Genomic DNA, 23,992 nt, shown 5'->3' on the forward strand with positions numbered 1-23,992 from the left:
TAAACAGCAAGACAGTAGGGTAAGACTTATTAATATTCCAAGGTAAGCTGCATAGCGGAGAGGAGAACTGAGTGATCAGATTCTGAATCCTAAAAGCAAGGCACTCAAAATCAATATCCCCTCTCTGCCCTTCTCACCTCTTTCCCATTAGATCAGAAAACAAAACCTGTAACTTCTGTTAGAAAGAAGTAAAAATGTGACCTTCATTTCAAGCCCCGCAAGGCTGGTTCAGTTAGACAACTATTCTGCAGTCTGACTAGCTCCCCAAAAAGAGGGGCTGGGTGTCAAAATATATCCAAAGGGGTGGGCTTGCAAGGACATACCTGATCAAGTCCAGGAAGGCGTCTGCAGCAGTCACTTGAACAATTTTGCCTTCTCTGTGCATGTTTTCCTTTGTGCCCTTCCCGGGATGGATGATGATGACAATGATTATGCCAATCACCACAGCAATGATGGTTGTAGTCATGTAATAGACTACCGCTCGCATTCCCATCTTCCCTGATGCCTTACTATCTAGGGCCGCCATTCCTGGTGAAGGCAAACAGAAGGAGATTTTCAGGAAGTCAGTCCAAAGAAGTCTCCAGAGGAAGGTAATGGGGACAGTAATTCCTTCTACACCCCCTTACCCTCATTCCACCCAGCAATGGGATTTTACACAAGTTATGAGAACTTGGCATCAGATTTCATCAGGGCATCATAAAAGGTGAAGGAAAAAAGCCAAAGAATGGCCAGTCATCAGCCGTGGCAGCAAACATCTGATCACCTGTTTCCTGCGTCAAGAGTTGATTTCACGGGGCTCTCTAATGATTTAAAAGGGCAATCAAATCCTTTCCTAGGTTATTACTGGTTGGGGAAGCTATGAGTGTAAATAGTGAGTAGTGTGTGTGTGTGTATCTGTAGATGAAGAGATGCTCAAAAAAAATTTCTGGCAGGATAACCTGAGCATATCTCAATTCACTGTGGTGACTCAGATGGATAAACCGGCATTAAATTATTTTAAAAGACTTATTATTTTATATGTGTACTTGGGAGTCTTTTCTTTGATGTTTTTATGCAAAATATAAGCCTTATTCTGACCACCTAACAACTTATCGTCAATTTGCATTTAAATTAGACATTGGGTTATAAAACCAAAGTTCTCAAATAGTTTCTCTGTGGTTTCCATTTCATCTCATCTCATCAAAATTTAAAAAAAAATTCTCTTTTTTGGTGGGGTTCTTCTCATGTTTCCACCTTCTCCCCTGGGCATGGAGTACCTCATCTCATGTTAAACATCTTCGCCCTCTCGTTTTCAGGACATCTTCAAAGTCTACCTCAGGCGAGGTGTTATATCCTAGGTAAAAAAGGAGGTGTGACTTTCAAGATTTCCCTTCCTGCTCTAGCAAATGGAACATATCTTAATGTCTCTTGGGGTGGTAAAAAATTGGAAATGACACAAACCCCTCAAAAGATTAGATTATACACAGACCTGTACCCCTGAAACAAATAATACATTATATGTTAATTAAAAAAAGATTAGATTATAATAATATGGGCTCTTCTGTTTCATTAGCTATTTCTTCACTTTTCTTCTTTCTTTCCCTTCCCTAATCTCATGGAAACACTAAAATCCAAGTATAGTATAATCCAATCATAACGAAGGGACTATTTTCTTTACTATTTAAAAATTGCATTTTTATAAATGTATTAAAAGGTTATACTGTACTCCAATGATCAGTATCAGATTCTAATAGTGATTTAATCTTTAGGTAGTGACTGTTCATACCAACATATTTAGAGTAAGGTAAAATATTGAAAAAAAAATAGTACCCATGATAGGGCTGGGTTTGCCCCCAAAATGTGATATAATGTTAATTCCCATGAGAATTGAAGCCAGGGCTTTCAGTTTATAATTTCATTTATATTTGAATCATATCATTCATAATTTTCATAATAAGCACTTACTTAGTACCTGATACGTTCTTATTTTTAACAACCCATAGCACAGGTTAAAAACCACTTAAGTGATTAAGGTCTTAGTCAACACCAAGTAAAATGGAGTGGGTACTTGAACTTTGCTCTTATGTCACTAATTTTCATATACTTTCTGCCCTTGAGGAGACCAACTGCAGCTCCCACAAAGGAGGCCAACTTTGGCTTTAATGCATGAACTTAGCTTCTCTTACCCTTGCCCTAGGTTTCTTGAAGCCCAGGGCTAAATATCCATTTACTGGGATGGTGCCACTTCAACACTTTGCCAGCCTTAAAAATGGGCTAATCTGTTCTCAGTCAAATGTCCCATCCCCCCATTTTCATCCCCAGGTCTTAATCACATCTCAAATATCTTGGCTTCCTGCGCTTGCAATAATTTCTCTCAGAAGGGGCCCACTCTTTTTCCCATTATTGCCTGAGCTTGTCACCACTGAAGCCTGAAATTCTTCAGCGGCGAGTGGTGTGGGCACAATAGACCGGATATCTCTGCTAGGGGGTACGAGGCAGCAGTATTTTCTTCCTCCGAGATGCTTTCTTTCCCTCTCGCCTTCTATTCTGTGGTGCTGTTCCGTTCTCACGCCAAGTCTTCTCTGACGCTCCTGCCCACTACTCCCGACCTATAGCTATTCAGAGAGAGCGCTAAGTGGTCAAGGCAGAGCACTGGAAACCAAAGTGGCAAACAAAGGAGGAGGCCTAAATCTCCCTCCCTCCCACTGCGGGGGTAGGGATGGGGGCAGTTATCCCAGAGTCCACAGCTACAAGGCTATCAACTCGAAGAAACAAAGATTCTTACTTACAGGATTTTTTTTTAAATTAAAAAAATGAAAACCAGTATGAAAGTATTTTCTCCACACCTTTAAATTCTGAAATAGCTGAAGACAACCACCAAGGCATTGTTTTTAGCAGTGATCCCAGAAGGAGAACTGATAGTCAAATGAGAGGCCTCACCAACCTCTACATATTGACCCTTTTCCTTTGCAAGAGAATAAAGCAACAGCTGCTATTATTTCAGCCAAGGAAGGAGGGGTGTGTTTGGGGTGGGGTGGAGTATCTTCATGAACCAATTCTCCATGTAGGTCTGTTCCCAAGAGGGGGCCCTGGTGTCCCACACGGACTGCTTGCCTACCTCCGTCCCTGGTCCTCCATCCCCTCTCCCCACCTGCCAACTCTGACCACTCCCCTCTTCTCTGACACAGGCTCGTAAAACTAAAGGACCACCACGAACAAGGTCACACACTGTCGTGAGGGCAAGAGCAGGACGGATGCGGACAATCTGCCAGACACAGGGCCTGAAAGAGAATGGTCCTGATAATGGTGGAACCAGGAAAATGGAGGACGAGCTCCGGAAGACAAAACCTAAGGTGAACAATGTCTCTCTTCCTCTCCCTTACTTCCCTTCCTCTCTTGCTCTCCCTTACTCAAACTCAGTGAGCATCTCTGTGCCCTAGCCTTGAGAAATCCGAGACAAAGCTCTACACCAGAGACTACACACAAATGTCAGAGTGTCTGGGGGCAAGGGCAAAGTACTGAATCACTTTGTTGAAAAGGGAACTTTGGCAGGAAGTGCCCTAAATATTTAGGAAGGGAAGATTTTAATTGAGCCTTGTCACTTTAAAATGGAAGAAAAGGGCACCGGGGCAGGGGAGACAGGTGGTCACTTGGGTGTGTAGGTACTGACGGGAGTGTGTTACAACAACTATGCGTTTGTCTAAACATACATTGGAGAAACACATTCCAGAGCAAGTAGTAAAGATAATGATCTCGGCTGGTCTTTTTTTCTTCATTTGATCTGGGTTTAGCTAAACCAGACCCATTCAAGGCAACCTGACATCTTTATTATGAAAACAATCTGCCATCAGAATTGAGACCCTCTTGAAACCCAAGAAATACTATATGGCAGCATTGCTACAAGTGCTGGGACCGGTCTTCCAATTATAATGACATGTTTGTTCTGTTCATATGTTTGATATATTTTGAGTTAACTTTTGTGCTAGTCCCCTAATTCGCTCACAAAATCCCACCCCCAATCAATGGCACATATTCATCTAATTTCATGACGACTGGAGGTTGTAGATGTCATTGATATCATTTTAAAGGTGAAGATACACAAGAGCAGAGAAGTTAAGTAACTTGCCCAGTGTCGCACAGCTAGCAAATGGCAGTGGCAGAATTCGAACCTGCACTCCCAAGGGATCACCCTTTCCCCTATACCTCTCTTTTAATGGACAGGCTGGAGGAAAATTCCATGGCAGTAGATCACTGAAGAAACTCTAGCACATTACTCAGCATTCCCTACCTTCAGAGGAAGTGCATTACACTGGTCACCCGAAGGCCTAGCTAGAGAACTAATCAATTAGTACAAATTTCTCATTGTTTCTAGAAAAACAGCCAAGAGCATATTCTAATGGAGCATGGAGGATCACGGATACTTGCTGGCTGTGGGTACATGAATCTTATTTTCCTTTCTAAAAACCAACCCATCAAGATCCAGTCATCAAGGAAGCAATCCATCGATCATTTCTGCAAACCTATTACATGTTCACCAATGAGTTAAGCATCTAAAAGGGATTCAACAGACATTTTTTAGAATGTAAAAGATGAAGACTTTGCTTCAGAAACCTGGGTATTTTAGGCAGCAGTCACTTTGAAGAGAGAGGAAGGAAGAGAAGAGAGTTTCTTAATGCAAATAGGTAAATACGCATTTACTTCTTTATTTATAAAAAGTCTTTTGGTAATCAGTTTGGCATTAACAAATATGCACCACATTTGTGGGTTTTTGCTGGGATGGAGTAGGGAGGGAGGGTCTCATAAATACGCAAGTGGAACTCTGTAAGTCTGTATTGTAAATTAGATTTCTTTTGGTATAATATTTGGTATGACTTCTTGGATAAATGAAATATGCATTCAGAGAAGTATAAAAGGATAACATATAAATAATGTCAAGTTCTCTCTTATTTGCATGGATTTTATTCTGCCATCTGCTAAAAATCCATGTCTTATCCATTCATGTGTTTTACTCCACTTCCCCCAATAATTCCTGTCTCTGGTTTTGAAAATTGAAATTTAAGGATGAAGCCTTCTGTGATGAGTTGTCTTTCTACTCATTCTCATGGTGTTTCATTGTTCTTCCAGGGACTGGACCAGGCCCAGAAAGAACAGAAAATCAGCAACTGCTGATTCAAGAATATTGTCTGTTTTGGTTTTTGTTTTATTTTAGAGGCACTCCTTCTCCACAATGGGCTTCTCAAATGCTCATGTAATGAAAGCCGCCTGTTCTCCATCCTCCTAGAATTTCAGGATGGGCAAACTTACAACAAGGAAGTCAAGGAAGAGCTCCAGCATGTCATTTGACTGTAAGGTGCTGATTTTTTTTAAGGAAAGTTAAATTCTAAAAATACAATATACTTCCTATTTACAGATTGAAAAATGAACTCTTGTATCCTAAAGCAACTGCCCACTGCTGGAGGAAAAAGGGCACACTGGAACCCTCAGAAAGGAGAGTGAGCAAGAGGGTCAAAAAGCTCAGAGGAGAGGGAGGGAAGGGGCCGCGGTGGGGGGGGGAGTGGCGGAGGGAGCGAGCATAAAATAAATCATTTTAAATCTGTCTAAAACTATATTACGTTTTTCTTCACTAAACTATTTTCTTCTGGCCCCTTTATAGACTCGATCGTAAAACAAGTAAAGTTCTATGATTCTGTGGCTTGTGGAACAGAAGAATCTTTCAAAGTTAGGTTTGCTAATGATTGTACAACAATTTTGAATCACAATTAATAAGCAAGATGCAGCCTCAGAACTTAATCTCAAAGACAACAGTTAAACTACTTAAGGCCAACCTCAGGCATTTTGTAAGTGTATTCTTTTTTTTTTGCTCAGCGATTAAGAGTTTAGGCTCTGAGGGGCGCCTGGGTGGCTCAGTCGTTAGCGTCTGCCTTTGGCTCGGGTCATGATCTCAGGGTCCTGGGATCGAACCCCGCATTGGGCTCCCTGCTTGGCGGGAAGCCTGCTTCTCCCTCTCCCGCTCCCCCTGCTTATGTTCCCTCTCTCACTGTATCTCTCTCTGTCAAATAAATAAATAAAATCTTCAAAAAAAAAAAAGAGTTTAGGCTCTGAGGTAAGAATACCTGGATTGCACTTTTGGCTCTGGTAGCTTATGACCTCTGTAAGCCTCCGTTTGCTCATCTGCAGTATGGGAATCCTGACAGCCCTCTCACTGGCATTAAAGGGACTTTCGTTCCAAAAGCACTTAGCATAGAGCTTGGCACAGAGTAAGGATTCAACAAATGTTAGCTGTTATTATTAAGTAAGCAGAACAGTAATAAACAAGCTATTCACTAAGTATTATTTGCCTTCTCTAAGCCTCCATTTCGTCTAGACAAGAAGCTAATAATATTTATACTGCAAGCTTAGGGAAAACTTACATGAAGAATCCAGACAAAGCAGGTTCTTGATAAATGCTACTTACTGTATGTCTCTCTCTACTAAAATTTTAGTGCCAAGGGAGCAGAGCCATGTGTTTTATTCACTAATGTAGCCTCAGTGGCCATGGAACGGCGCCTGCACAAGAAGTATTTGTTGAATAGTCATTCTTATCACCGCTGTTGTTGTTACGCTGGGGAGAGGCCACACACACTCTTTTTTTTTTTTAACATTTAGGTTAGGTTACTGTGAATTACAAGTACTAAAGTTGCTTTTGTTTAAAATACTCTGAAATTTGGATTTGTCAGTTTTAGTTGCTCTTCCCCCAATTAATCCCAAATCGGTTCATTCTATCTTGGAGAATGAGAGACAGCCCTGGTGGGGAAAGAGTGACTCAGCATCACCTGGAGCTTCATTTCCAGAGCTGGGGGTGAGGGGTGGGGTGGGGAGGAGGTGTCACTGGCAGCAAGGTGTCCGGGGATGGTCAGGAAGGCAGAAGGCTGGCACACCTCTACCAGTCACCACCAGGAGCACCCTCCCTCTTTCCCTTCCTTCTCTCTCTCCCACTCTGTATTATTTTCCCTCTTTTACTACCATGAGGCAGTCTCGCAGATGAGCCTATAGAAGTAAATGCTGAAGTCCTATCCGTCCACATGTTAACAGAACATTGAGTGAATAAGTGAAAAACACACCGAAGGGAATGGAAGAGCGGGATAGGGGTCTAACACGTGCTTATGATGCAGCTCATGGGTTATGACTAGTATTGTTTTCCATTAGTGAAAGAGAACAGAATAGGAAATACTAAAGGGTATCACCTGTGGTAAAGGTAAGTATCAGTTTGTGAAACTTTTTTCAGCTGTCTGTATGTATTGTGCGTGGCTGGGTCACAATGTAAATACATTTGTGTTTTTTTCCCCCTTTTTTGGAGGGACACCCAGATATGAATACATTTGTATTTTATCTGTAGGTTCTAGTAAAAAAAAGGAGTTTGCAAACACTGGTAGATACCTAGTTAATAGGAGAGGCTTTACAAAGGAACCATGAGCTATGGTCTCTCCTTCCTGTCATCCTCGCTTCTTATGACTTTGGACTATCCCCAGCACCCAAGCATTTATTTCACCAAGCTAGTGGAGACCAAGGAAATAAGGGGGCTGATGTCTAATATCTGGTCAGTTGAGTTGAACAGAAATTCTGTAGACGTTGTAACGAGGGGAGAAGTTTGAGAATAGATTCGCTTCACGCAATTTTGAGCAAAGAGGCATTTACTTTAATCAGTGATTCTTAGTGAAGAAGAGTTAAACCATCTCCATAAGCAGATGAGAAAAATTTTGTGGAATTCACAGTCAATTAAATCACAAGTATCTTCACAGGGGTTTTTGCCCTGGCCAAAATTTCCTTCCCATATAGCTGTTTATAATGTCACAAAACTTGATATTTCATTTGCCTATAATATCACTTAGTTTTATGAGGTTATATTGCATAAGAATGACAAGGAATCTTCTTTACGAATTTATTGCTTGTGATAGCATATAATTTGTCAGGCAAATTGATTTTTTAATTTGACCCTTAAAACTGTCAACAAAAGTCTCCCTTTGAGTTCCACTGTTCACTAGTAAAACGAACTGTGGAAAGGCAAAAGGGAAACATTCTATTTTGAAAGACTGTTAAATAGAAAAATCCCAGGGGAGCAGACAATATTATTAGTGGCATAAAAAGTCACATAAATCACCCTTTATCCTCAGCCTGGTAGGACCAAGCACACAATCCCTTTTCTCTGGTTATTGCTGTCCTCTGAAAATGAACCTTCATATGGGGAAGCAGTGAGGGGAAACCGAGGCCCAACTTTAACTGCTGCTACCTCCAATATCAAAGAGCATCCAGTGGCCTCCTTGACCTTTGGGGTGGAGAATGTTTCTCCTGGGTTACCAGTTGGTGAGGTCCTCTGAGTGGTCAAGTTTGCTTTTCTCTACACTAGTCTTAACCACCCAACAGACTCTCATTACAGCCTCCCACAGCCCTGCAGTCACTCCAGTGATGCGATCTGCCAGAAAACCCACCACGGGGACTTCCTCTCTCTCTCAGCCAAGGTCTCAAGAAAACCTCGGAAGAGCCAGCTCTGAGAGTCACTTCTCAGGCACACAGTTGCCAGCATAAGACCCACCGAGAGGTGATTTAGATACCCATTTACCCTTCACATTAGCCCATCCTTTGCTCACGGTATTGGAATGTGCTGCACAATATGCTTTTCTGAAGAGGAACCAGGGAGTAATTCATCTTCTTTATGTGTGCTAAGCAGAGCAAGAGGGAGAGGAGAGCGGGACCCATGATGGGCTGGGGAGTAGTGATTAGTAACAGCTGACAGCCTCAGACCAAGACCCTTTCTTTGGTTACCTCATTGTAATAGCCGAGCACAAAGGAATGACTGTCCTCTCGCCAAGATTTAGAAACCCAGGACTGCAGAAAATAGCAGCTAAAAGAAAAAGCGTGGGTTGGGCCATGGAGACGAGGGGCTGATCAGACCAACTCTTGGTTTTACCTGTGAAGCCTGGCTTTGAAAAGAGACCTCTATCATGGGCAAAGATGTGCCAACACGCAGTTGGCCATCAACCAGCACCCGCCAGGACCACCGATGTGACTGGGGAAAGTAGGTGACTTCACTCACAGTAGAAAGACCGTGTAGAGAGCAGCAAATTGCTTCAGTTTAAAGAGAGGAAGTTCTTTGAGGGCCGGAGCTCCAGCCCCCTCTGCCCTTTTCCCCAAAGAATCATGATTTACAACCAACCACTGGATGAGTAGTTTGCAGTTTCCAAAGCAGCTCTCTTTACTTTGGATTGAATTACTTGCTGTGGAAAAGACCTCTACGTGCTGGGTCCCATGCGACTTTCTTAGGAAGATGATGGTCAAGACAGCATGTTTCCCGGCTGACAGAATGCTGAGTGGGACTGAATTCCACAACTGGGCCAGACTTGTCCAAAGTTAATCAAAAGGCATCTCAAGCTGACTGCAGAACATGTCAGACTCAAGGGGTTCCCTTTTTTCCCACGGAAGGCCTGTCCCTCACAGGAGAAAAGGAATTGAAAGCCTCATAGACATTGAAAGCAACACATGGACATTAAAAACCAATTCAACCTGGCCCTGACTCCCAGAACAGCTGAGACAGGAGTGTGTCTCCATGTCCTGAAATGAGGCTGGGAAGCAGCAGAGATTCCTGGGGCCAAAGGAGCCTTCCCCGCGGTTGCAACCCAACATCCACTCCATTCCTTGCCATCAAATGATTCTGGAACCATAAGCCAATCTGAGAACTTGGAAATGGACTGAGGTTAAGTCTGTGGCTTGAAACTGAAATTAACATACTTTAAAAAGATATATTTCTTATATAAAAAAAGAAATGATTGAGAATAAAATGCGTTCCCTTCGGCTATTCTCTAAATTAAATCCAGGATATGGGATCTTATATACAATATACAAGAACAATTTTTAAAAAATTTTACTCCATGTTCTGGCCAGTGAAGAGAGCATGCCAATGGAGTCTTTAGGGGACAGAGCTGGGGTTGAGAGAATGACAGAAGGAGAGAGAAGAGGGAAAGCATGGAATGGAGAAAAAGTTCAGTGGGTGCTTTTATCTCAGTCAGCATATTTCTTGGGCTGTGGCCAACACACCCCTTTTCAGTTCTGATTAATTTTCTCAGCATTTAAAACTTCCCATCAGTTGTTCTTATCTAATCTATAAAGGAATAGTCGCACCCAGGGAGTGGGTGATTATGCTCCCAGCTACCTGACCCGAACAATAAAGCAGTATCACTTCACTAAGTGAAAAAGACTGTCGCAAACTCTAGACGTGGTTGGCTTCCCTTACCTCTGCCTGAAGTGTAGTAAGAGAACATTTTCTCCCTGAAACAGGAAAAGCTGCGTTTTTTGCCCCCTGGGCCAAGGGCGACAATGGAACGGAGTTATTCCTGATATAGTCCACCAGGAATGGTGCAAGACTGTTGCAGCTTTTCCCTTCCCCTGAAGGGAGTTGTTTCTGCCTATTCTACCTCAGTTTTGTAACCCCTATGTATGTAGTTTCTATGTGCTTCTCAGTTTCATATTTTGATGCTTTTTTCAAGGGGTATTAGAAATTCCTGTAAGTTCTCCAAAGAAAACTACGGGCAGCCCCTTCTCTCCAACTCCACTTATCCTGAATAGACTTCAGGGATCCAGGAAGGTGGCAGAGACAGAAAGTGAAATGGTGTTTGGTTGAATTGAGACTGATGTTGCATAGGTTGGATTGTAAAAATTATTCTTTAACTTGGAAAATGGGGATAGGGTGGATAACAATGTAATCACCAGTGCTTGGGAAAAAAACAACTACTGGATGGGTCTTGAGTAAAATCTGGTAACATTAGATGGCAAAAAACTCCCCCCAAAACCAAAAAAAAACCCCACAACAACCCCAAAAATCCACCACCAAAAAAACCATCAAAAAACAAAAGAGAGAGAGAGAGGGGAGTGAACTGGGGACATTGTTGTTAAAAAGGGATAGGAGATAAAAGATTTATAAATAAGGTAAATGAAAATAGGGTGCAAAACTGAACTCAAATGAATGATCTTTTTTTAAAAAAAGATTTATTTGTTTGACAGACAGAGAGCACAAGCAGGGAGAATGGGAGAGGGAGAAGCAGACTCCCCACTAAGCAGGGAGCCCAATGCAGGGCTTGATCCCAGGACTCTGGGATCATGACCTGAACCAAAGGCAGATGCTTAACTGACTGAGCCACCCAGGTGCCCCTCAAATGAATGATTTTAAACAGCCAGGGGAACACGACTGTAAAATGTGAGAACTCAGTCCGTAAACTCTACCTCGCTAGGCACACGCTAAGGACTTCATCTCATTAAATCCTCCCAGACAACCTGCAAGGCTGGGATAACAATGGCCAATCCCCATTTACAGATCAGGAAACAGCGAGGTTAAATCACTTGCTCGGGATCACACAGCTAGTAAGTGGCATTGCCGGCATGTGAACTCAAGTCCTTCTGCCCCCAGAACCCCTGTTTAATCCCTACATCGATAGGTCTGGTGATTCTTTGTAAAATAAAGTCTCCTTTGCACTGGACTTAAATCAATTGTTGACTTGCATTTGATTCACCTAATGGGGACTTCTGACAAAAATCTGTCAAATTCATATTTGAAGGGATGGTATACATCCCAGCCAAAAACGATGGTGCAAATATTGAAAAGTAAAACACTGATGATGAGTGGCTACTGTCAAAGCACTGAGTAGCCTGCACTAGAATTAGTCTGACATCTTACTGAACTGCGGAGTTCTAACATGCCGGCTTTATTCAGAAGTTGAATCAAAGAAGAAAGAAAGAACACTCAACCATTGGTAATTCCGCACTGCAAAGGCCTTGGGGTAATTCCTAGAACTCCCATGTCTCTTGGTGAAGCTGCAGATTCCCCCACCCCCACCCCCATTTCCTTCAGAGTATCTGTTATTAAACTTTCTCTGAGCCTAACCACAATGGCGCTCACCATCTCCTCAGAGCCAGCTCTTCACTGTTGGGTAGCTTTGAATTTTAAAACAGAAAGAAGCTCAGAAAGAAGCAAAATCTGGTTCCTTATAAACCCTTTTCTCCTGAGATAAAATCTGGAAGAACAAAAGTGAGTCTGGTTCACATTTACCAGAGGGACCTTGGTCTTCTTTTCTCCAGACTAAAGACTCAACATTTCTCCAACTGATCCTTATGTATCATGACTTCCAGACATTCGCCAACCTGTAATACCTCCCACTGCCTACCAGTCAGTGCCCTCATGCTCTGGTCCAAACCTTCTTTGCCCAGTTTTATTACCTGCTAAGACCTACCCCATTCTTCCAGGCAACTTAGTATACTCATCATTCCCTAGCCGAGCCTTGAGTTTTCCTGTCTCTACATCTTTGCTTTAAGGCTTCCTCTGTCCTCGTCCTCATTTCCTGTGGAAATCCCACCCTTGGTCCAGCCCCTGAATTCCCACAGCCCTTTCCTTGTGCTTCTTGGCTTCCTAGTCTGCTTTGTTTTACAGTCATGTGCGTACCTGTCCGGCTCTCCATTTACATTTTCAACTCCTTGAGGCTATAGACTGGAACATCTCTTCATATCTTTATTCCCCACATCGGTCAGCATGTTGCCTGCCCCAAACAGAAGCCCAATAAACATGTCTTAGATTGGATTCGACACCCTCTCAGTAGCTACTTTGCTTTGTCAAAGTCACTCTTGAATGTGCTCGGAATTAACAAATCACTCCCGATGTAGTGTGTACCAGTGCAGAGGACGGTGAACTATTAATAATTATAACTGACTAGATTCATTCTTTGTTAGCCACGACATCCTATTGTTGGGTCATATTAAGCTTTTAGTCACGTGAACTGGTGCCAAGCTCAGTCTTTCCCCATCCTGTAATGGCACAAGTGCCTTTTGAATCTGAAAGCAGAAATACACATTTACCCCCCGCGCAACTTTATTGTCTTGGTCTCCCCACCCAGCACTGCAGCCAACTGAAGTCATTTTGAATTATGATCTTAGGCATATGCGGTAGGAGCCATTCTTTTGGGGCTTGTATCATCTGAAAACCCAGTGTAGGTGCCTCCTAGGTCTTTAAGTTTTTGGTAAAAATATGAACGGGACAGAGCTTTTAAAGAGTACAACAGTGCCCTTCACTAGGTGTCCTTCCAGCTTGATACGGGGCCTTAAATTTCTTCAGGTGTAAATGTTCAGCCATTTTAAAATTGACTTTGCTATTTTATTAAGTCTTATTTTACTTTCAAAAGTATCATAGGAGACTCAAAACTTTTGAGAATGACCCAAACAAACAGTAACAGGAATTCCACAGCTAAATGTTATAGGAAGGGAGTATTTTCACAATATAAAGATTCCTCATAGTGCCTGGAACAAGCTGTTTTGTGGGAATAAAGTAAGCCCGACTTTGTAACTTTAGGAAACAACTCTCTTTTCCTAAAAGAATCAGTGGTATCAATCTAGAAAGGTATATACTGATAAATATCTTTTTCTGTGAAATGGGAATGTAGTATCATTTGAGTAAAGATATAAACACATCAAGAATTAATGCAAACATAAGTTATTCATATTAGAAAGAAATAACATAATAATTATTTTAAGCTTCACGAAAGTTTATTGGATAGTTCACTGGAAAAAAATTCTGGATGTGCTCTCCTGAGCATCGAAAAGTTCCTTATTTGATTATATGCCTTTAATTCATCTTTGCTTTTACTCCTTCCATGGTAACACGTCAGCTTGTGATTTTCCAGGTTATAGCCCTTCCATTATAAATATACACGAAGGCCCATATTTATTGTTACACTCCCAGTGGCTATCACAGTAGGGATTCAATAGGTATTTGTTGAATGAATGATGACTGACATAGTCTGCAAATTCAGCAGGTAAGACTAAGCAAGTGTAGTCAAACCACAAATCAATGAGTTATTGAAGTAACATCTACTACAACACAAGCTCATCGCTGCAGCCAGCGCTGGGATGCAGGTGTACAAACAGTAGCCCCTATTGCTAATGGAGCAGACAAGCCAGAGTCTCACCAAATAATCCAATGTTCAATCACACATGATGTAAAAAGTTAAGTGCACAAGAAAGGGAAAACTGTGGAAAATATTTAGTTCATGTGGAGAGAAGACTTTACCATAAGCTGTAAAATTAAGGCAATAGACGCACTTTAGTATTATAAATTGATCCAGTACAATCTAGAAGCCACATTACATTAGGGGCTGCGTGGCACTACAGAGAGGGGGTTTGAATGACAAACGGGTGTGAGTTTGAACACAGATTCAGCTCCTTGCTAGCAGGGAAATCTTGGGGATGTTTCCTTGTCTGTAAAATGGAGACAGTAATATTACGATTTTGCAGAAGGGATAACAAATATGTGTGTTCAATGCCTGGCATGTCTTTTATACTCAATAATTGTTAGCCATTATTATGGCAGGTAAAATAAAAAAATGTCGCTGACCAATCAAAGAATAAATAAATCTGCAATCCAGATGATCATTTTATGACTTCAAGGTGAGAGTAAACATGATTTGAATGATGATGCCAATGATCTCATACATTTTCAGCTTCAGATATAAGCTACACATCATGTGGCTAATTATTGAGAAGTTACCATGTGCCAGGCTCTGTCCCAAGCTCAGTAAACCATGGAGCATTGCCTCTAATTTGCACACATCTTAATGCTATGGAAACTTGATTGTAGAGAACACAATCCCACAGGGAATCTGCAAACCACCTTGGAAACCAAGTCTTTTATCAAAAAGCCAAAATTAAATGCCTAAAACTGGGGCTAAGTCATGGCTGAGGACCTCTGGGTTTGGAGAGTGAGGCCAAGAAACCAAGATTTGTCCATGTGATGTATAAAATGACACCTCTGGTTAGTGGTGAGGCTAAAGCAGAATGAAAGCTTCACCAGGCCTTCTCTTAATGCGACACAGTTTAAAGCTTTGCTCTAGCACACCAACACGAAACTAAGTTCATAACAAGCCACATTTTCCCAATCTTGAAGGTTGGGAACTTCTTGGCAAGTGGGTTTTTTATTCTAACGTAGAAAATATAGTGACTTCAGTTGCTTACTCAGGCTCACCCACAAAGCAGTTTTCTCATTCAGAAACGCAGATAAGTGGCAGTGGGCATGATGTAGGAAGCAGCAAGTCTGCTGAAAGGAGATGAGGTTACATGCGACAGGAGCTCTGAAACTGGCTACCACTCAGTGCCGAAGGCGAGGTGGGGTCGATGAGGATGCCTAAGATGGCCTGGGCCACCACTAGGGAAATGATCCTCTCTGGGCAGACCCGCCATGCACAAGCAAGGAAGGGCCTTGAACCTGACACTCACCAGCAAGGAAGCCGAAAGGGCCTTACAAGTTGACGTTCATAGTATGGATGCAGAACCTGAGCGGCGGGATTCGCTCACATTAGCCGAGCGCCTACAATTCACGTGCAGCATGCTTACAGCCACCATCTCAACCGAGCTCTCCTCGGGGTCCCCCGTGTGGCACGGATAGCCAATATTTCGCTTACTATCACCACTACTATTTCCACTCCATAAATGAGTCCTGAGTGCCGAGGTGGCTCCCTCCCCACCCCAGCTCATCAGTACCAGCGCCGTGTACAGAAACTAGTCCTAAGAACCAAATAGAGATCAGCACAAATAAACAGAGCCAGAGCGAGCCTCCTCTTCAACTTTTCAGTGTAAACTTCGCGTCTTTGCGGAGGAGGGGATCCAGGCTCCGGAGGCCGCGTGGGACGGCTCGGTGACTTCCTTCCTCGGCACCTAGCACAGCCCACGGAGGGAGCTCGGCCCTGAGCGAGTTATCAACCTCAACCAGACAAGAGCGGCTGTGCACCCAGGCAGAGCACGGACGCCGGCGGGACCAGGAAGGGAATGAAGCCTGAGAACAGCCGGCAGATGCTGTGAGGACTGCTTTGTGCGGATGCGGCATGACCACGGGAATGAAGGACATGGGTAGTGCGTGCCCCCCCCCCGCGCCGAGGTGTATCAATGGGCTCACGGAGGCGGCCGCACAGGTTCATGCCTCCTGAACACTTGCGGAGTAACTCTCCAATGAGTAAAAAAGTAAAATATTTCAAGTAGGGAGATAAACTCTGCAAAGATGCGAGGAACGTGGGATAAACGGCCCACGGGGAGATCAGTAACCAAGAGAGCCAGACACCCCCTTCAGCCACCACTGAGTGTTCTGAAGCCCGAGGACATTTCCACCGGCTCCTGCGACCCACTGTGGATTTTCTGTACGCACAATTTTCTGTATGCTCCCTAGCGGCCCCTGCAGGGGCACCCGAACCCCCTCAGAGGTGGAGGCTGACCTTAAAGCAGACTGATAAGAAAATATGAACATTTGCCTTTCTCTTGGCTCGCTTGAGAGAAATTTATTGAACCCTTATTGTATGCCAGGCACAGAACTACAGATGGAAACACAACCTCGTGCTTGCTCTCAGCGCTCACAGGGCAGGCAGGGCAGGGGTGCAGGGGGTGGGGAGAGCCTCAGACGGGGTAGGGGGGTGCTGAAAGAAGGGACGGGTGTGTGTGGGGGGAGCCTCAGACGGGGGGGGGGGCTGCTGCAAGAAGGGACGGGTGTGTGGCAGAAGAAGAGAAGGGCCTGGAGAAGGGGATTTAGGGAGTGGTAATGACCTATCACCCGGGGTTCTGGTAACGCTTAACTTTGCTGTCAGGGACAACTTGAAAAACACGTTTAGAGAGAAGCAGCAGTTTCAGTGCCAAATCAGATCTGCCTGTGCACATTTACCAGACTGGACTTTGAGAGCCAAGGATTTAGTAGTGATGTTGTCAGAACCCATAAACGGGTCAGGAGAACTGGTGAGGGGTAAACGTGGAGTCAGAGGTTAGGTATTTATGTGAACACTGGAACACATCTAAGGCATACAGGCTGTTGAAATTCTAATTATGAGACATGAAATAACCCGAATTTTGAAAGCTAGGACCCCTCACAACGCTGCCAAACACCTAGCATCTGTTCAACTCTATTAGGAACCATTTCCTCCGGGAGGGAACGTGAAAGAATTGCAAGCAGCTGCCAAGAAGTGTGCTTGCAGGGGATGCCACGTTCATGCTGTAAATTTACGTGTGACCTTATTCATTAAGTAATACCACTGACCATGGACACGCCGCAAAATGGACGACGCCTTCGTCCCAAACCCATGAGAGGTCAAGGCTTCCAAGAGTTCATAAAACAATTTAAGAAGTACCTCTTAGAAAACGCACTAAAGAGCAAACTAGCACACCAGTCTGACTCGTCACATTTGGTTTCTGAAGCTGAACCTGTATGCTCTGCAGTGGACGCATTACAATTTTCAGGACCCTCACCCTATCCATTTCCAAGCCTGCAATTTACAGTAGCTGTGTCAGTTTCTCTAATTCAGCCTTTAGCGGGTTTAAGTATTTTGGTGGGTTCCTAAGAATTGTTTTTGGTGACATTTTCTTCCACCATGCGTTTCCTCACAGAGTCACTTTGGAAGGAGAATAATCAAGCCATGTAACACAGCTGTGTTAATAACACGTAGCTATATTGGGTTGCTTTCTTTTTACTGAACATTTCAGGCCCAGTTTTGCTCCCTGGGTAACTCTGGGAATTCTCCAGAGGCGGGCAGGAGACGTGAATCTAGCTCTTTGTTATTTGTAACTGTACACCTGTTATTGATGCAGAGGATGAAAAGAAAACACCAAACACACATTGTTCTATTTTTAAGCCGTTGTACTCTGTTCCAGGGGAGGGAAAGATGATGCCCTTTCTCCCCTTGAAAGTTACCAAGAGCCAGCTATTCTGTTGTAGTGAAACTTAATTTCCCAACTTTCAAGATAGATGATCTTAAGGACTGAGGGAGAGAATATGCAGTGTGTGTGTGTGTGTGTGTGTGTGTGTGCGTGCTCGCGTGTGTGTATGTGTGTGAGCATGCGTGTGCATACCAGTTGGAGTTAGGGGTGCCAAAATAAATCTTTCCTCACATCCGGAAATGCCTATCAGGGAAGCGAACTAGCTGGCAACCAGAAACCTCTCATGTAATGCTCCCTGTTTTTTTTTTTTTAAAGATTTTATTTATTTATTTGACAGAGAGAGAGACAGCTAGAGAGGGAACACAAGCAGGGGGAGTGGGAGAGGGAGAAGCAGGCTCCCGCCGAGCAGGGAGCCCGATGCAGGGCTCGATCCCAGGACCCTGGAATCACGACCTGAGCTGAAGGCAGGCGCTTAACGACTGAGCCACCCAGGTGCCCCGTAATGCTCCCTGTTTTAACCGGCACACGCTCTCATGTCCTGGGGCAGAATTGCTTGCATGTCATGCCTTTAGCAGGCACTCCACTAAATGTGAACTGAAAGACTGAATCAGTGAATCTTTCCAGGAATAGCATGGCAAAGCACTCTGCCTGTTTCAAAAGCAAGCAAGCAAGAAAAAAGCCAACCACATAAATTGGCAGTAGGGTGCAATAGTTCTCTGTCAAGAGTCCAAATGTTGGCTTTACTGTTCAGACACTGCTCAAGGAAGCCATGTAATAAGTTTCAGGAACAGCGAGGTCACCTTGGAATTTTGACTCTTCTTCCCCTCCTATGTGCACATCTCCAAAAAACGTTATGTACTGTGTAACCCTGTTTTACACGAAAATGGAGGCTTCCCGGAGACTTTCTAAAGTAACTGAAAACACTCTGGTATCTCAGAAAATGATTGTTGCCAGCCTCTGGGGTTGGAGAACCAAACAAAATGGTTCCTTGCTTTCATCAAACTTACAGTTGGGTGGAGGAAGTGGGGAATGACAATGGGGCCACCTGGTTATACTTCAAGGGTAGGAAAGGTTTCCTGGAGGAAGTGACATCCCAGGGAGGACCTGAGGGTAAGGGGGGTGGGGGTGAAGAGCCTGGAGAAGAGTCAATGCAGGCACAGGCCGTGGAAAATGGATAAGCAGGAGCCATACAGGACACACTCACAAATTTGACCTTCATCCCAAAAGCAATGTGAGGGGTAAGCTCAGAGTTGAGTTTTAGTTAGACTGTACAGTCTTCATGTAAAAAAGCAGGCAGGGGCACTAAGCGGGGGAATTGTTACAAATTAGGATTGAGACTGTTGGACTAGGGTAGGGACGGAGGTCTTGGTCAGAAGTCAGAGTTGAGGGAGTAGAATTGACAAGCCGGGGGGGGGGGGGGGGGGGAGGAGCCGGAGGAGGAGACTAAGCTTCTGGCTTAGCTTCTGGTTTCTACATTTCATTTTGATACAACAACAACAACAACAACAACCCTTTTTAATAGTTTTCCTGCTCTTTCTTTCTAAATTGAAAATTGCTTAATTCCCCCCTCCGTATTTATATTCTTACACCAGGAATAAATTTATTCTATATGAACTCACTATCTTCATAATAATGAATCAGCTCTTTAGAATCTTAGTAACTTGGGATGCTTGGGTGGCTCAGTCGGTTGAATATCTAACTCTTGATTTCCGCTTAGGTCATGATTCCAGGGCTGGGGAATCAAGCCCCACGTTGGGCTCTGTGTTGGGCATGGAACCTGCTTGGGATTCTCTCTCTCCCTCTCCCTCCCCCCGGCCCCACCATGCTTGCTCTCTCTTTCTCTCTCACACACACACAAAAAAATCTTAGTAACTTGGAAGGGACCAGTGGGCCCTTTCAAAGCCAGGAGGAGAGCTTAGAATTATGAAGTCTTTACTGGGCCTTTAAGCTTACTTTGCATACAGTTCTAGTTATGCATATAACTGTTGACTCATTCTGTAACTCTTGTCCATTCTGAGAGGAATGAAAGAATCCCATCCTCAAAGGGTAGCCCTGCCTAACTTGATATTCTCTGGCCAATTGAGTTTTATCAGCTCCTAAAAGCTGTGGTCACTGAGATCCCTTCAAGGCCTCTTTCTGCTACAGACTTTTAGAGCTGGTATCTCTTTGTGAATCTCTGGACCTGAAACCATGGTCTGAGGGACAGAGAAAGATGTCACACAACACTAGAGAGATATTATCAGCAAAATTCAGATTGTGGAAAGTTAATTTTACATGACAAACAATCTGATCTCTTCAACAAACAAATTGCAAAAGAAAAGGATGGGACAGAGAGAGAGAGAGAGAGAGAACCTATAGGTTAAGAGATTTAAAAATACAAAACAAATGCAACCTAAGATGTAGCTTGGTTCAAACCAACACATTGTAAAAAGAGAGGAAGAAAAGAAGGGGGGCAGTATTTGAAAACCCACTGGTTGATATTATTAAGAGATTACTGTTAATTTTTAAACTAATGATAATGGGCAGTATGGCTATGTTTAGGGAAAAGAATTCTCTTTTTAGACATAAATGACTTCAACGGAAACCAGGCTTTCCCTCAAACTACAGAAAGTCCTGAACCTGTATCAAGGAGAGAAAGCTTTCACTCTCATCCCAGAGCTAGCGGTCAAGGTAGAAAGAGTGAACAACTTCACTTCACATTTAATCTTATTTCCCCACCTGCCTCTACACTAAGAGTTGCATTGCCCCAGACAAAAACAGAAAGGTAGACTGATATTCCCAGACTCGACTTTCACGTTTGTCTAGCAGTTTATTCCTGAAGAAACTGAAAGCGAAATCAGTGATCCTAAAAGTTTGAGTTAAATTTTAAATGCACTAAAGCAATCCACGGTGGAGCATTTTATAATTCATTAGTTTTGGAAAATGCACAGTTATTCTCAATTGGGAAGGCACATCTTTCTCAAGGGTTGGGATCGGGGAGGGGAAAATGAGTATCAGGGTATCAGAAAAATCTTTAAGGTCCTTTTAAACTACAAAAGCTTACATAGCTCCTTCTGCTCTCCCCACACCAAAAAAACAAAAACCCAAACCCCGCCAAAACCAGAGAGATTATATTAGTTACTATTAATTATTAAGAAGAGTGATTTTTATCCCTCAGGTATGTTGGAACTGGAAAAGTTTTGAGAACCTTTCATCTGGACTTTCCTTTAGGGTATTTTCTCAAGGTGAACTATACCTTGATCTTTCAACAGTCAGAAATTGTTTTAGAACAAATCTGTTGGAATGAAGTTCTTGAAAGAGATAGGAATATCTTTCTTTTTAACAAATAACGAGAGAGAGCCCTGCTCTTTATGTCACTTTTCAATCTTGGTATTATGAACCAACAAAAGAGATAGGATTGTTTTTTTTTTTTTTTCTTTGAGAATCTCCCAAATAGGAATTTAAGCCAATTGCCCATTTTTTCATGATAGAGATAACAAAATACAGAGCATCCTTTACCCATGAGCTAATCAGATAAACTCATTCAGTTAGGATTGACTTGGTGACTTTTATAATTAAACATACATAAAGACTATAATAACTGAACTGTACAATTAGGGCTGTTCATTATACGTAGCAGAAAAGTATGTATTTGCGGTGCTTCTTTTGAATGGTTTTTGTTTTCATATTTTTTTCTTCTACTGAAATTTTAGTAACCTTTGAGCCACAGGTCATTTATGCAGTTGGAGTCTTGAGAGATCAAATCCGCACTTTTGACATTGAGTCTTTCAACAATGTATGAGGTTGAAAGGAATAAGAGACAGAATCGCCATCTGTAAAGACCAGTAACACGCTGGGCCTGCTCATGCTTCAAGAAGTTCTTTTCAAGTCCCTTTCCCGATGAGGCTGCACTTTTTGAATATGGATTTCAACTATCTGTACATGTGGGAAGCTGGAATCAATAGCTCCGTGTCACAAGGAGAAGGGGCTTATCCTATAAGAACACCGTGATTGTGAACAAAGCCCATAGAAACCATAAATACCCTCCAAGGGTAACCAAAGGTTCTAAAAGCCAAACTTTCAGACTGCACAGAGGGGGAGACAGTATGAAATATGGTACAGAGTACATTTGGAGGGTGTTCAAAGATCTGATTAATTATGGGGACAAAAATGGTAGATTTTGCAGGCTCAAATTAATTTAAGAACCGTGTTCCAAGTTATATTAGTCATCACTAAAAATATCTTATTGACACAAACCTCAAATTCTTTGGAAAGTTTCTAAGTTAAAATTTTGAAACTTAAATTTGTTGCTCAGAGTGGCCTAGTCCTACGTGTAGGTAAAAAAATCAAACATAGAAATCTTTTGAATTTTCATCTCAACATGGAGACAATGCAATAATTTTTAAAAGCTTAGTAATGGGAAGGTATTTAGAAGAATAAAGTACTATTTCTTGCACATCTATGTGCAAAAAAAGGACAAATACAAACCAAATGGTAAGTTTGAAGTTGATTAATGCCTGATTAAAAGAAAATTCTAAGTGATCACACAGAAATGCAGAATAGTTTACATTAATCCTAATTCTATAATGCTGTAAAAAATAATAGTGATTCAGATAACAGGACTCTAAATGCTCACTACTAACTCATAGCTCTCAGAGCCCAGTTTAGCCTCCTCTGTGTAAGGGTTGGGATAAATTAAAAACAAGAAATGAAAAAGCCATGAAAAGAAACTCCTCTCTTTTAAAACATAGAAATGGTTGTCACTGCTGCCTTTTCTCAAAAACTGATTTTAGATGTAAAAATAAAATAAAATGGATGATTGGAATCTGGATGTTTGTTAAGAAAATAGTCTTTCAGGGCACCTGGGTGGCTCAGATGGTTAAGCGTCTGCCTTCGGCTCAGGTCATGATCTCAGGGTCCTGGGATCGAGTTCCGCATCAGGCTCCCTGCTCCTTAGGAGCCTGCTTCTCCCTCTGCCTTTCTCTCTCGCTCTGTCTCTCATGAATTAAAAAAAAAAAAAAAAAGAAAATAGTCTTTCAGTCAAAATTTGACCACAATCTCTGCCTTTTTCTGGTGCTGACAAAAATCTCTTTCCATGAAAGAATTGTTGATTTAACCTTAACTTTTATATGTACTCTTCCATGTTAAGTAGACCAATGGGTAGATTGGCAGGAATAATGTTCCAAAGTAAAATTGATTAAATTCACTCCAATATATTTGATCTCTGTTCCTCTCTCTCACCTTTTCTGAGCAAAGCTGGGAATTTTGAATGCCAAAGAAAATGTTTACTTAACAAAGATACTTTGAATTTGAGTGTATCTTGATTGAATGTCCAGAATGAAAACATTTATTTGGAAGGATCGAGTATGCTCTGCTCCAGAGAAATTCATGGCAGCTAATTTTGCCTTTTGTACATTAAAAATAATTAAATTATTTCATTCAAGTCCTCTTAATAAGTTGCATTATGACCGGCATGTGGCTACAAATAGAAATTGGTTAACAGTGAGTGTTTGTTGAGTACTCACAGGACTCATAAAGTATTTTAAGAGGAAATGATCAACTTAGATTCTTACTTGAAACAACCAAGGAAGAACTACACATTTCCAATAGGGTAATCGAAGAAGACGAATGAAAATTAAAGCTTAGCTGTGCCGAACCATGAAGCTTCCTTTGCATCTCCCATGTGAGTCTGATGTAGGCAGAGTCTAATTCTATTACAACTCTCACAAATATGTATTCTATAACGTGGTGTCATGTGGGATATATATTTTATTAGAATAGATACATTTTGGGCTGTGGACAGAGATGATTTCAGTGAGAAACATCCCACGGGACCAATTCTATCCCTAACTCTTAGATCCCAAAAGCACAATGAACATGGGGTCTCTGCTTCCCCCACAGACACTGTTTGTACTCCACCAAGGCAGGAATTACTTGTACCTGCGGAGTTTCAAGAATCTTTCTTTCCTTCCTCAAAAATTCCTCTCCGAGCATTATTTGTGAGTAATGTAATTTCGATTTCTCGCAATAAGAAATATTGAAATACAAAGTTTTCAAAGACTTAGGAACCACTCAATGGAATTTTCTCCTTAAAGAGACCACAAATATGATGCCACAAATTGTTTTCCTTCTAACATCCAATTCCCTTGTCCCAACAGGAAGGTTAAATTGTCATTGTCAACATGGGCAAACTGCAGCACAGCACGACGCTGGGGGCACCTACTGAGGAGCTTGGCCACAAAGCTTAATCAGAGTGGAGACACGCCGTCTGCCTTCATGCAGCTTGCATTTGGGGAGGACACTCTGGCCCTGAGCCACCAAAAGCAAATCACAGGGC

At 42.5% G+C, this 23,992-nt stretch overlaps 1 protein-coding gene across 3 annotated transcripts in view; it reads right to left on the reverse strand.

Moving 5' to 3' along the window:
* Positions 1-23,992, reverse strand: part of SLC1A3 (solute carrier family 1 member 3) — a 78,025-nt gene that overhangs the window by 16,687 nt on the left and 37,346 nt on the right. For all 3 annotated transcript variants that reach the window (XM_021696247.2, XM_044916951.1, XM_044916952.1), the window contains one exon: positions 324-528. In XM_021696247.2, the coding sequence (XP_021551922.1) occupies positions 324-528 (205 nt within the window). The remainder of the gene's footprint in view (positions 1-323; positions 529-23,992) is intronic.

The sequence above is a fragment of the Neomonachus schauinslandi genome, chromosome 7 (assembly GCF_002201575.2).
Source record: "Neomonachus schauinslandi chromosome 7, ASM220157v2, whole genome shotgun sequence".
Lineage (NCBI taxonomy): Eukaryota > Metazoa > Chordata > Mammalia > Carnivora > Phocidae > Neomonachus > Neomonachus schauinslandi.